This window comes from Heliconius melpomene, chromosome 1 (genome assembly GCF_056956725.1).
Source record: "Heliconius melpomene rosina isolate 202511_hmr_F chromosome 1, ASM5695672v1, whole genome shotgun sequence".
NCBI classification, from domain to species: Eukaryota; Metazoa; Arthropoda; class Insecta; order Lepidoptera; family Nymphalidae; genus Heliconius; species Heliconius melpomene.
In genome coordinates this window covers 11,224,907-11,238,348 of record NC_140389.1, presented here as the reverse complement: position 1 = coordinate 11,238,348, position 13,442 = coordinate 11,224,907, and the positions used below count along the sequence as shown (strand labels likewise).

The window sequence follows — 13,442 nt, the reverse complement described above, 5'->3', positions numbered from 1 at the left end:
GTAATAGATGCATGTCTCGCCTTTGTCTTAGGGTAAACGCTTCCGTGAGACTGGTCGGGCCGATCGACCGAACTGACAATTTTCAATTTGTATGCTGTGCTGGCCACTCGAGCCCACCCCGCACGTTCTCACGCCACTTTTACCTTTTACCTAATTATTATTTCCATTTTAACCAACTAACACATGTTCAACGGTTGACTGTTCTACGTCGTGACTTTATTGTAAACTTGATTACTTTTTTGTTATTGCTTTATTATTTCCGATATTGTTGTGTGTGTAATAATTATCATAAATAAATATTAAAAACTCTTCTTATATACATGTTATGATTAAAATATAGAAATAAAATAAATCGTTATCAGCAGTTATATATAACATGAAGCCACAGAAATATTTTAAGCCTCTCGTGACTAATAAATATGTAAAATTGCGAGAGTTTGAAAGTTTTATCTGCTTTATTATTAAAAAATATATATAAAAACAAGTAACAGCTTTTAATTACAGTAATTCTTGATTTAAATTTATTATAAATAGCGTAATTAATATTGTGTAAAAAAAATAAGATACGATAAAAAAGATAAATTTACTTACCTAATTGTCAGCATAAAATTACTTAAAATAAATAATACTTGATATTCAATAAATATTTGTTGCTTTTAAATTTTATAAATAAAGATATAGGTACTGAATGAATTTGTAAATATAATGTTGGTGTTTAAGATGAATGAACGTAGCTCCAATGAACCATCGCTGGAACCCGGAGAGACGAGCACGCTTCATCACCTACCTATTCAGGATGTAGCCATTATGGCGAAGGTCTAATGATCGCATCCCGCTTTAGCACATATGGGTACCGCTTTTTGCAGTATTTCTTACAACTCTTACCTCACCTTAGCATTGAAAGGCATATAACGGCGACGACAAGTAACTCATACTTCTTATGATTCATCGTCAACAAAGATTGAAATTATTCATGTTATACGGACTCAGGACGAATATCAAATAATATATTATGATATTATAATTCCCACTGTAAACATCTATTGGATTGCATCGCATACCAGTTTCCTATTTTGTATATCATTAAGTGAACTTATAAGGCTGTATTTAATCTACATATACTTAGGTATATATTTTTTATGTTCCACTGGAGTGCCCTTTTTTGTATTCTTAAAAATTAAACTTCGTGAAGAAAAACTTAACGTAAAGATACAACAATAACGAAAATATTTGGAATAAAATAAAATTATAATATTCCCTTAAATATGAATCGAACCAATAACCTTTGCGTTAACAGACATTTCTCAACTGCATTACAATAACGTCAGGTATTATAAATGCAATATTTATTTATATTTTCATATTTTATATTAAGTATTAAAAAACCACATATTACTAAACTAAAATATAATTATTAATGTCTCGTTAAACGACCTAATAAAGCTAAATAATAACGAAGAGGCAGGTATTCAATATGTCACGTTATTTCACACAGGGCGTCTTAACAAGTGTCACTTATGGAATAAACTACATCGAAATATAAATTCAATTCGCTATTAAAATACCGTAATCATTTATGCAAAAAAGATCGCCATACATATATTAATGTATATACGTATGTATGTATGTATGTATTGCGAGAACCACATTAAAATCGTCCCTGCAATCGTTAGCAGCGTCTCGGTATGGCAAAATATGTGCACCGACTTGATTTTGCTATTCGCGCCGTATGATTTTCAGAAATGGTTGTGGCATATAGGCACTAAGGATACAATATTTTTATGCGATCCGTTTTTCCTCGGTGGCTGTTTTTACTGTCATTACCTTATCTAAAGTAGGAAAATCGCTTGGGATGCCACATTCTAATGAAAGCTCGCTAGTCCGCGCGTGCCCCGCTACTCTGAGGCCATAGGGTTATCATAAATTGTTTATAAGTATGAATTTACCTATATAAACATATATAATATATAATATAATGTATAGTATAATAAGATGGAGTCATCACTCCATATAAATATTAGTGTAAATTTAGGTATTCGTGTGAGTGGTATAATAAAGGTCATTATTATCCTAACCTATAAATATTAACTCTCGAAGATTATTTTCAATGGTAAAATTTTTTTTATACATTTTTAATTTAATTTATAGTAATAAAACATTTACATGTTATATTTAAATATAAATATACAAATACTTAAACACAATGGAAATATATCATTATACTTTTATACATAATTTATAAAAAATAGTGTAGTTATATATTTTTAACGTAAATCATAAAATTCGTTGTCCTACGTAATTGGAACCGTCGTTGTGGCGTAGTGGCACAGCGTCTGGATTATAAACGCAACAGTCGTGGGTTGGATTCCCACTCGGTGGAATCAATTAGTCTTATTTCCTTGCTTTATTAAAAAAACAAATCGTGGCGTTGTTTTCCGTCACTCAACAGTCAATATCTCGAAAAATGTGTAGAAAGTAGAGAACAGAGTGTCTTAACACTAGTTTCTTCTGCTTATCCGGATCCTCCTACATTTAGGAGGTAAATCCGACGTGAAGTCAAAAAAATAATTAAAGCTTATTACTGAGCTAGGGACAGCCCTACCATGTGTAACCGTAATTATACCTATAGCGCTCTTACTTATCTTCATATTTAAATAAAAACTTGTTTCGTTTTAAATATTTTTTTGTCCAACTTTCAATAAATTTAAAAATAGCTCGTAATAAATTATCAAATTTCTCATGTCATTATTTAATATTTAATTTAATTAATCAAAAGCAGATACAATATTAATAAAAACTAATTGCATTCTTATCACAATACTACAATAAAGCACCTTAGCAACTGAACGACACAAGAACGTCGTAAAAAACCACATAGTAGATAGAAATAGCACTGGCGCACTAATTCGAGAGGGCTAGCTAGTGTCGATATACGATGGCATCTTCACGCTTACAATAGTAAACAAAGTGTTGCGACTCGCAATTATCCCGCAAGAGGTGCGGGCGCGGCGGCCGTCACGCCGAGCGCCGGGCGCCGGGACCCTGGTACCTCTGGACTTATGCTAATAGTCCCAGCGCCAAGTAAATTGGAGTGACTTTGCTGCAAAACAAAATACCTCCTCCTCTTTATCTTATTAAATCAGTATTGGTCGCCAAGTTGCACCGTTCAATACGACACCTTCAATTTCAAAAAATAGCTTCTAAGTTAAAGTTCTATAGCATATTTTCATTTGTCGACGCAGCTAGGAGTCCAGATCGTCCAGTATACAGATTGGCGGACCGGGAGAAATTCGAATGCAAAAAGTGGTGCGGGAACGAACGTGAAACCGATTAAAAAGCCACATCACGATTTTGTACGCCCTTTGCACTCGCTAGATCTCATGAACGCGCAGGCTACTAGCTCTACCTGTAATATGTATAATTAAGGCGCTCTTACTTTTTCCTTTTGTTCTCTCACTTCGTTAAACTAAATTATTTTTATTAACACCAATTAAGGAAGTTATATAAATATTACTAAATTATATTAAAATTAACTACATTTGCCGTAGGTCGTCGTGGCGCAGCGGCACAAAGGTGTGACTGTAACGCGATAGTTGTGGGTTCGAACCCCACTCGAGGAAGTAAAATGCTTATTTACGTTTATATAGTTCCATTTCTTTGCTCTGGTGTCGAGGCAAACCGTGGCGTTGAATTCTGCCACTCAACACGCAAGATAGTGGGGAACGGAGTGGCTTAACACTAGGTTCCCTCTGCCTAACCTGCTGTGTGCGGGATACAGCGGGAAGCTGATTTAATTTTAATTTATTTATTACTTAGTAAATTGAGACAATGTGTAGACATTCTAATAAGACGACTACTTAAACAGTGGTACGAAAGTTGATTTTTTATAAGAACACAAAATGTCTATCGAAGTATCATGATTGAATATTTTACTATGGAACAATAATAATAGATGCTATCAGTAGCCGGTATGTGGCATCACATTTCATATAATAAGAGTCCAATACATCGCACCGTGAAATGTGTCGATACAAAAACTTAACTAACTATAACGTGTGAATCGTATTAAAAAGGTGTTTAGTCATCCGACTTCATAAACGGGTGGTACTCGGCTTGTCGTGATTAAATTTCAACCATTAGGACACCGTTACGCCGTACGATAGATATAAGCGGATAATGTCCACCTACAATAATCCGGCAAATGGAATTTCGGTTGCGAAATAGCTTCCCGTTATCTGATAATTTGGTTATGGAAACATCGTTCAATGTTGATGACTGTTGGTAGTCGAATTGAATATCAAATATTGATGGGACTTTATTACTATTGCTTAAATGATAATTAAAATTACATTAGTTAATGTTTTTTTTTAATATGTTTATAAGGTTAAAATAAAAAATAAAACTATATTAAATTAATCTGTTAGTACGTATATACAATAAAGGATACAAATTAATGAAAACGCTCTCAAGCGGACAAGCATTTAGATTGTGCAAAGGAAAACACAGGTAATTCTCATTGAACTGACACGTAGTCCCGTTAAAGTAAGCAATTTTGTTCAATTGTCTTGCGAAGCGAAGTCCGCCAATAAACAATCGCTCATATTGAATGAAAGGAAATGTCCGTCTGGAAATTAGCTCGGCAACAAGAGAAAACCCTTAGAGTCAACCGTTTATTATATTTTAACGATTCAAGGTGTAAAAACCGTGGCGATGCCCACCAACTAATGTATTTAACTTGTCGCCTAATGAACTTACTATGTCTTCAAATTTGATTACTGATAAAATGTGTGTTATTTTTCATGGCGTTTTACTTAAACTGTTGTTAGAAAGTTACTAAAATAAAAATATGATTTTAATTTTGTTCAAATATAATGACGTTTCTTAAGCAGTAAATTCGGATGCGCACACAAGAAATAAACGTCGAAGAATTATCCTATTTCAAAACATTTCGCATACAAATACCTTATTTCAAGTAAAGTACGAACGTTATACCAGTTGGTTCGCATTTAAATTATTCTAGCGGATCGTTTATAGGCCATAACCGAATTCGGGAATTAGCTATAAAACAACATTTGATAGGGGCAGGCGCGGGCGCGGGCGTGCAATTTGAATGTTTCGCCCGTTTCGGACTCATTGGATCGCGAGGCGCGTGCACCGCGGTGCTCCTGCTCCGTCACTGTGGTGTTTTATGATAGCTAGATATATTCATATACATATATATGTATTATATAATAAACATAAACATATATATATATATATATAAATTTAATAAACATATTTGTAGGTAAAGCACGCTATTGTAGCGCAGATGAATCGTGTTTCTTCGAACTTGATATCTGTCAGCCTGATTTTTGTAGTAAGAATTAACATAACTTCAGCCAGATCAGTGTGTACATATTGGGTCTCCCAATTTATGCGGTATTTGGGTCTTCCAAATGGGCAAAAGTAAGACATAAAATGGTATGATAAAATGAGTAATTACATTTAATTAAAACAAGAATGTTTAACAATAAAAAACACAGTAATTTTTTTTAATTATGACTTTTCATAACCTACAATTTAAAAGAAATGAGTACGTGAATTAACTCTCTACAATTTAAATATATTTTTAGTAACGAATGTAAAATTAAATATTACATGTTTCTTATTTTTAAATATATAATGAACACTATAAGTTTTCATATTAGATTTTCTAGACTCTACACAATTGACAGTAATTACCGTGTTGTTACGAATGCGATAATAAAATAGAATACAAGTTTCATATTATAAAAAAGTATCTCATCTATATGAGATGTATGCTATTAATTATTAATAGACTCGATATTACCATACATAATCTGTGGGACCAGCGACCGGCGACCAGCAAACAGCGTGATACCACGTCTAAGAATATCCACATTCTATGGGCCTTTTATAGAGCGTGAATCGTGAGTGCTTCATTATGGAAAAGTTTCATGTTAAACTATTATCTTTATATTTTAAATAAGTAAATTATAAATTGATTTTTTGGTAACGTAGATAGATATTTATTTATAAATTATCTTTATATTTTAAATAAGTAAATTGTGAATTGATTTTTTGGTAACGTAGATAGATATTTATTTATAAACGATTAGGTTAGTCTACTACTGAATATCTTTCTGGTTAACAGGCGGGAACTTATCAACTTTTGAGTAGAAATTAAAGAAATTCATAATGTTTTTTTTTCTTTTCATATGAAATATGTAAACTCTCGTAAGTTTTTTTATTTTTATGAAAATGAAAAAATATGAAAATAAAAAAATTATGACAAATTAAGATATTTGAGCACTTACTCGTACAAAACTATCGCTTACTGACAATATATTTTTGTGCATTTGTACATCTCCAAATGTAAGTGCTAGCAAATATACACTAGTAAATACTTGTATCTAAGGATCGAGGTCAGCCAGGAATAATGTATAAATATAATTAGCCGTCGTGACTTAAGAAAGAGATCGCAGCCAACGAGTCAGGAATTGTAAAAAGGAAATATCCTTTCCAGCACTTTAAAATCCATTATAGTGGAAATAAAAATCAATTTAAACTCACATTGTACTTCATGGTACTACTGATAATTTATGTGATATCTAAGTACTATTAAAGTAATCTAGATAACTAGTAACATGTACATGTAACAATGTTGCTTTTATTTAATTACAATTTCAAATGTAAGAAATACATAATTATGTTGGGTTGTAGTTGTATTTATATGTCTATATATCAAGATATATAAGTATTAAAAGTGTTTTTAAATTATTGTAATCATAAATTTATTGAATCGAAAAGAAAGGTAAGGTATATAGAGGTATCGTGGCAAAGTAGGACAGGGTTGACTACAAACGTGATGGTCGTGGATTTGATTCCCTCTTGGAGGAACGAATATATTTTCATTTCCCCACTCTGGTAGAATATTTATTTATAATTTTAGTATATTTATAGGATTTTATTGCTATCAACGTGATTTTGAGTTCAGATATACCTATAATGCTTATTTATTTTTATTTATTTTTTAGTTATTCCAAAATATTGACGTTAACTGGAAAAAATTAAAAAATCTAAATATTGACATTTAATGAATTGTCATATAGATATACATACTTCAGATAAGTTCTCCCAATTTGTCTATTTAGTTTTAATTTTTTTTAACATACTTATGTATTTACACATTAAATTCAACTATAGTTTCCTATAGCTTTTTTATAAAACACACTAACAATCATATAACTTAACAAGCACTTTAACGCATTAGATAGATGGTACATACAAAATGACCTGTGTCGTTATAATAGCTATAAACGCAGTCTGCAGGCGATACACGCCGCCTGGACGGACAGCGCCCGACCGTCACACGTCCGTCAGTTCTGCTCATTGCGCTTGTTGCGCAATTGGTGCCTCCTCTGCAATCACTTGCCTAGGCATCGGGAACAATCGTTGCCATTATAAACTAATGAAATGTCTTAAGTTTCAAATTATACGTTTTTGTACGTCGTTTGTTGGTGATTTAGCTTGTTTTATATGGACCTTCTTATGTATGTCATTATTATGCTATACGAATATGAACGTACAAACGTTGAAAAATAAATGCATTTATTTTTTTTTATTTAGGGAATATGGATATGTGTTACATTCTACTACACAAATTAATATAGTTGTAGCTAAAATTAGCTCTTATCTATCGTGTTATATCTTTAGATTATTATCATTGTAGGTTAATCGTATCGAAATCAAATCTAGGTATCAACAGTTTTGAAACTAAAGCAAATGAATGAATGCAATTTCGAAATATCTTAGATTACTGTACTTCTATATAAACTATATGATTTTAAAATATTTGTTATTTAGTTCACGACCGCTTAGTGGTAGAAGTAGACTAAAAGTTTCTTTTAAAATGTTCAAAGTTTTTATTTTGTTATGTTTGACAGTGTCGTGTTATGGGGAAATTATTAATATTAAAACTTCTTCTATTAATTTAAATGAACAACATGTATTATTCAGCAATGAAATCAAAACATCTCAATGGCGCGACCACATATTGGATTTCCTAAAACTAGTAGATATAGAGAAGGTCATTAATACTGCTATTAGATTCATAAACGATCTGGAAGTTATAAGATTTTTAGAATTTTTAAGAAGTCCTAAATTTAAGGATATCGTTTGGGACCTGGAAAATATGAAAGAATTCAAAGAGGTAAAACATAGTTTTTAAAGAAATATATGATGTGAAAATTTTTATGTACCTATTATTTTATGTTCTCGTTTTTCAGGTTTATTTATTTTTAAATGCTAAAGGATATGATTTAAAATTAGTGATTGATATTATTAATTCTGAATTGAGCTTACCTGAATTTAATGAAGCAGAAAATTTACTAAGATATAAATCAGGAGTGTCAGGGTTCATAGCTGCAATGTTGGGAGCGCTACCAATAGAAGATATGAAAGAACTTTTACAAACTAAAATTCAAAATGACACAGAGGTAGCCGAGTTTATTGATATAGTTACATCTAAAGAATTTAAGGATATCGTAATGCGTGTGGCGGATAGTCCAAAGTTCAGTCAATTTAAGATTATTTTTGAAAATTATGGTGTAAATTTTTCCGAACTTTACGAAATAATTCATGAACTCTTTCAAGAATAATTTTATAAATAAATGTTACTATGAGGTAGAAATAGAAAATATTTGAAGTAATCATTAGAAGTTTGTATATTATACATGTATGTTAAGTTAAAGTAATATAAGTATAAGAATAAAAGTTTTAATTTTGTAAGTGGCTATATTTTTATTTGTAATATTGATTTATGTGTGCATATTGAAAACAAGTGTTCTAACTAAATTAATAAATCTGAAAATATTGTTATTAAGTCTGAAATAAATTATTATTATTTCATTCTATTTTGCATCTATTCTTTTAATTTAATGTAATCATTAGATTATTATAGATAATTTGCGACATCTGTACCTAAAAGGGCATCAGGCAGACTTCCATTATAAAAGCTATAAACATCAAATAAGGTATAAACAAATACATATCTACATATTTTCCGGAAGGGAAGTAATTTACAATAAATTATCGATGAGTATCAACAACCCCCAACAATAAGGAACTCGAAACAAATTAATTTTTGAAACACGCAATAGAAATACTATTAACTTCATAAATTAGTTGACTTACCTGTTAGGCCAGGCTTATTATGGCACCGCCGGCTCGCTGCGGTTTTAAGTTTTCAACTTACATTTATTTTTGTGCTGAGATCTTATCAATTACATCACTATTTGATAAACCAATTTTATATTAATAACAGTTGTAATTTTTTTTAGCTTCACGCTGTATCCCGCACATCTGTTAGGTATGTGCAGGTGGCAGAGGGAATCTAGAGTTAGGACACTCCGTTCCCATTAAGGTACGTCGGTTCTCCACTTTCTGACAAATCCTGGAAGCATTTTTTTAGTAATGGAAATAGTAATCATTTATCATGATTATATTTTACTACACTATTTTATTTATCTAATAAAGTCCTTACGAGCGGAAGTGTGTAGATAATTTTTGTACACCCTGCTGAGTTAAGTGAAGGCAGCGCTAGGAAGTGGGCTCGTCTGCCGCTCTACATCACTTCCTCCGTCTCTACTTCCGTTTCCGATCAGAGACATGTCATACGGCCCGCCCCTTTCGATACGATGTTTTTCCAAGTACCAGCTTTGATCTCGCAATTTATTTGCTTGTCAATTTCAGGAAAGGGACACGCGACTCTTTTGCGTTCGTATCGCATCGATAAATCGTATCTATATTGTAATTGTAAATAATATTAACATGATTTAGCAATAATATACGCAGTGTAATGGCGTGAATAAAATAAATATATTTTCTATATATTCAGATATTTTCAATAGATAGTATACTTTTATGTTACTTATAGATTTAAACTGTGTAGATGTAAATCTTTTCTAAAAAATACTCGAATGCATTTTTTTTCTGCTTCCCGCTGTATTACGCAGTTAGGGTAGAGTTAGCCTAGTGTTAAGACACTCCGCTTTCCGCTGAATTCTGGCGGCAATGTGTGTTGCGTCGCCTCGACACCAGATCAAAGAAAAGAAAATATTAAATATTTAAATACCTCGAGTGGAAATCGTTCCACAGCCTGTCACACGCTTGCGCCTGAGCTACGACTGGCCTCATATACAAATTGATAATAAAATAGATTTTGTAGGTTTTCCTAAATCACAGCTACTAATAATAACATACCAAACGTAGCACTTTGTTTATAATTGTTATTGTTTTATCACGATCGACAACGACGACGCGTGAAAACTGTTGACGTATTAGATAATGTAGCGGAAAGGACAGAGGTTATTAATTTGATGCATAGCCCAGATAGCCGCTAAGACCGGATCGCATGGGGTGTGATCGAACATGTGGACAATCTTTCACGCTCATCTGTACGCTCACCCTTTATTGATCGGTACCCTTGGAAGCTATAGTATAGTGGATCAGAAAATTGCAGTAAGCGATTTAATATTTTTTATAATAAAAAAAGGAAAGGTAATATAAAAACATCTTTTATGAAAAAAAAATATAAACTTGTGTAAATAGTCAAAGATGTTCACGATATAGTAAAATAATGAAATATGCAGAATTGTATATAGGATGGACGTTTATGGGCTTAAGAGATAAGTTTTACTCGGTATAATATTTAAACAACACTGAAAGTCGTGAACAAGACAATTTAAAAAAAAAGAGTTAGCTTCACGCTGTATCCCGCACACAGCAGGATAGGCAGTGGGAATCTAGTGTAAAGCTGCTTTCCCCGCTATCTGTCGAATATTGGAAGCTTTGCGTGTCGAGTGGCGAAACTCAACGCCGCGATAAGCCAATTTTGTACATATTATTTTAAAGATACATTTAAATAGCAATAAAAAAAGAAAGAAAGAAAAAGTAGAGTCAATATAACAATGTTAGTATAAACAAAATGATCCACACTAATATTTCACGCCGTTGATTAGAGTCCGAGCTAGGGCGCGGGGAAGAGAGCGTGAAATTGTCTGCTCACTTCTGTAAATATAATTTCGGCGACAAAAGGACTATAAATGATATACTCAGGGCGCGTCATATTTCTTATTATACGTTTTAAAATTACCCCTCCATGTTTTAGATCCTATCTGTGTTGGCATCAGTTGTTTTCAACTTGTTAAACACATATTATGTAAATAAATTGTTTGAAGATTGATTGATATATGTAAGTTATGAATTTTAATATATGAATTTTATAATTCGTTTTAATATGAGAGGATTTTCTGAGAAATAAACTTTGAAGTAGCCCAGCGAAAACTAACATAATATAATTTTATGAAGGTATATGAAACTTAAAGCAAAATGAAATAGTAAATATTATAAGAAGTCTAAATATTTTATTTTCTACAATTATATATTTTTTTCTTATAAATAAATGAAATGAATCCAAGTAAAAGTTTGATAAGTTCAACTCTGTGATTAATTGTGCCTCCAACGTTTTAGCCTCGTCCTCGAAGTGGGTTCGCGTTATTGTATTAATGCACTAGGTTGTGACTAATGGAATCACAAAATAAATTCAAAATGTAAATAGTGTAACGGTGAAATGCTAATAATAAATTTCTCCATTTTAATAACTGTTACTGCGAGGGGAGCTTCTGGCCTGTTAAGTCAATATAACACTTCCATTACTCCAAATTAAATTCCTCGGGGAGAGAAATGAAGTTTTTATTTTGCGCAGACAAAAGCCCGGAAGAAACTGGCCATGTAATACTTTTAATACAGTTCTGGCAATAAAAAATATACTTACTTTTTGAGTAGGTAAAACTATAATAGTTTTTAATTATTTGAAGAAGTTTTCAATGTAGTTCTTTATGAGCTTTTTTAAGCATATCAAAATTTTTATATTTTAAACCATATTTAGTGATTTAAATTAAAATTAATATACGTAGCGCTGTTAACAATTTCCTAAATGTTACACATTTTTCACTCATCATTTTTTATATTAAATTTTAAAGTCCAAAATATAAGAAGCTTAAAAATTCGATTAAGCTGAATAGCTAGCAAGTGTGCAAATCGGGTGCTATGGGTATTAATATTTTAGGGAATTAATCATTATAATCCGTGCGACAAACAAGTCACCCCCAAGAGCGAAGAATATAATGAAGTTGTCATTTTTTAGCTTGCACGGTGCGAGGGGGAGGCTGGAGGAAATCCAAATTGAATCATGCGGCGAGGGAATTGTGCTATTATGTTATTAAACAGAGGAGCAGGACCCCGTTCGAGTTATTTTTTATCCGGAGGGCGTCGAGGAGACAGTTAACAGTTTTCACAATAGAATTATGATATAATTTGACACAACAAAGGCGTTTTAGCGCGAACTCTGCAACGGGTAATTTGATTTTGTGAATGTAGTCAGACGGAATATTCGTACGAATGTATTGACGTTCCGTATCCGTAAATAGGTACGGATAATAAATTGCATATAAGTTTAAGTTTTAAAATGTTTTATGTTTTATTGTTTTTTTATTTAAATACTCCATTTTGGCTATAGGACCATAACTGACTTTGATGGTTGTGAAAGTTACACCGTTAATTTAATTATAATTAATAATTTAAGTTACATTATTAATTTCCCGATCTATTAAGACATTGTGCATGTCTAAGTTCCACTATTTAACACGCAATGTCTCCGAATGCAGGCGAAAAGCGAAGAACGAAGTTCCTTATTACTAGGTTCTCCCTGGTTACTCAGGGACTGATATCGGGATACAGCGTGAAGCTGAAAAAAATGTAACTACTTTTTTCTAAAAAGGATCTAAGGTTAATTATAATACACAATAGTTATTAACATAAAGACCTTTGTATCTGGTCTTATGTTACAAATGTTTAATTTATTTTCTTACCCCATTTACTTATATCCATTATCCAATTCTATATCACACTCAAAAGAGCTAAGAGTGAAATGAAAGCTTTTATCCATATGTCAGAGAGAATACTTACAGCGGCTTATTGTCACCCCCGCTGGAGAATTTGATAAAGCGTGTGCGAATATTAACAAAAGGAATATCTTGTTAAATTGATATTGGTCGCGGGTTCAGGCGAATTGCAACTTTAATTACTCGCTTTTGAAGCAATTCACGACTATATTTCACTGCATAATGAAGTACAGTTGAGTCGTTTATATGAGATAGGCGTGAAATTGTCTCCGTTGGAAAATGTATAATTCAAAGGGGAAGATTAAAATATTATCCATGTTAAGTAAATATTCAAATGAATATTTTCGTGTTAGACAACAATGAGCGCTCTTGCCGAGTGAAAAGAGGGGGAAAAGAGGGGAGGCAGAGTCGCGGTAATTTAATATATATGTAGCTACCTATGGCTATCTATAAATGATCGTTCGTTAAGGGATGACT

General features: G+C 32.1%; 1 protein-coding gene across 1 annotated transcript; it reads left to right on the top strand.

Annotated features, from left to right (window-relative positions):
- Window positions 1-7,291: 7,291 nt before the first annotated feature.
- On the top strand, window positions 7,292-8,683 carry LOC146541401 (uncharacterized). The gene is made up of 3 exons (XM_085195189.1): window positions 7,292-7,412; window positions 7,947-8,212; window positions 8,289-8,683. The coding sequence occupies exons 1-3, from the start codon at window positions 7,292-7,294 to the stop codon at window positions 8,658-8,660; spliced, it is 759 nt and encodes a 252-aa protein (XP_085051315.1). The 3' UTR covers window positions 8,661-8,683.
- Window positions 8,684-13,442: the final 4,759 nt, after the last annotated feature.

Coding starts and splice junctions, on each gene's coding strand:
- LOC146541401 (XM_085195189.1), top strand. CDS start 7,292: ATGACCTGTGTCGTTATAATAGCTATAAACGCAGTCTGCAGGCGATAC. Junction 7,413..7,946: donor TTGCGCTTGTTGCGCAATTG/GTGCCTCCTCTG, acceptor TATGTTTGACAG/TGTCGTGTTATGGGGAAATT. Junction 8,213..8,288: donor ATATGAAAGAATTCAAAGAG/GTAAAACATAGT, acceptor CTCGTTTTTCAG/GTTTATTTATTTTTAAATGC.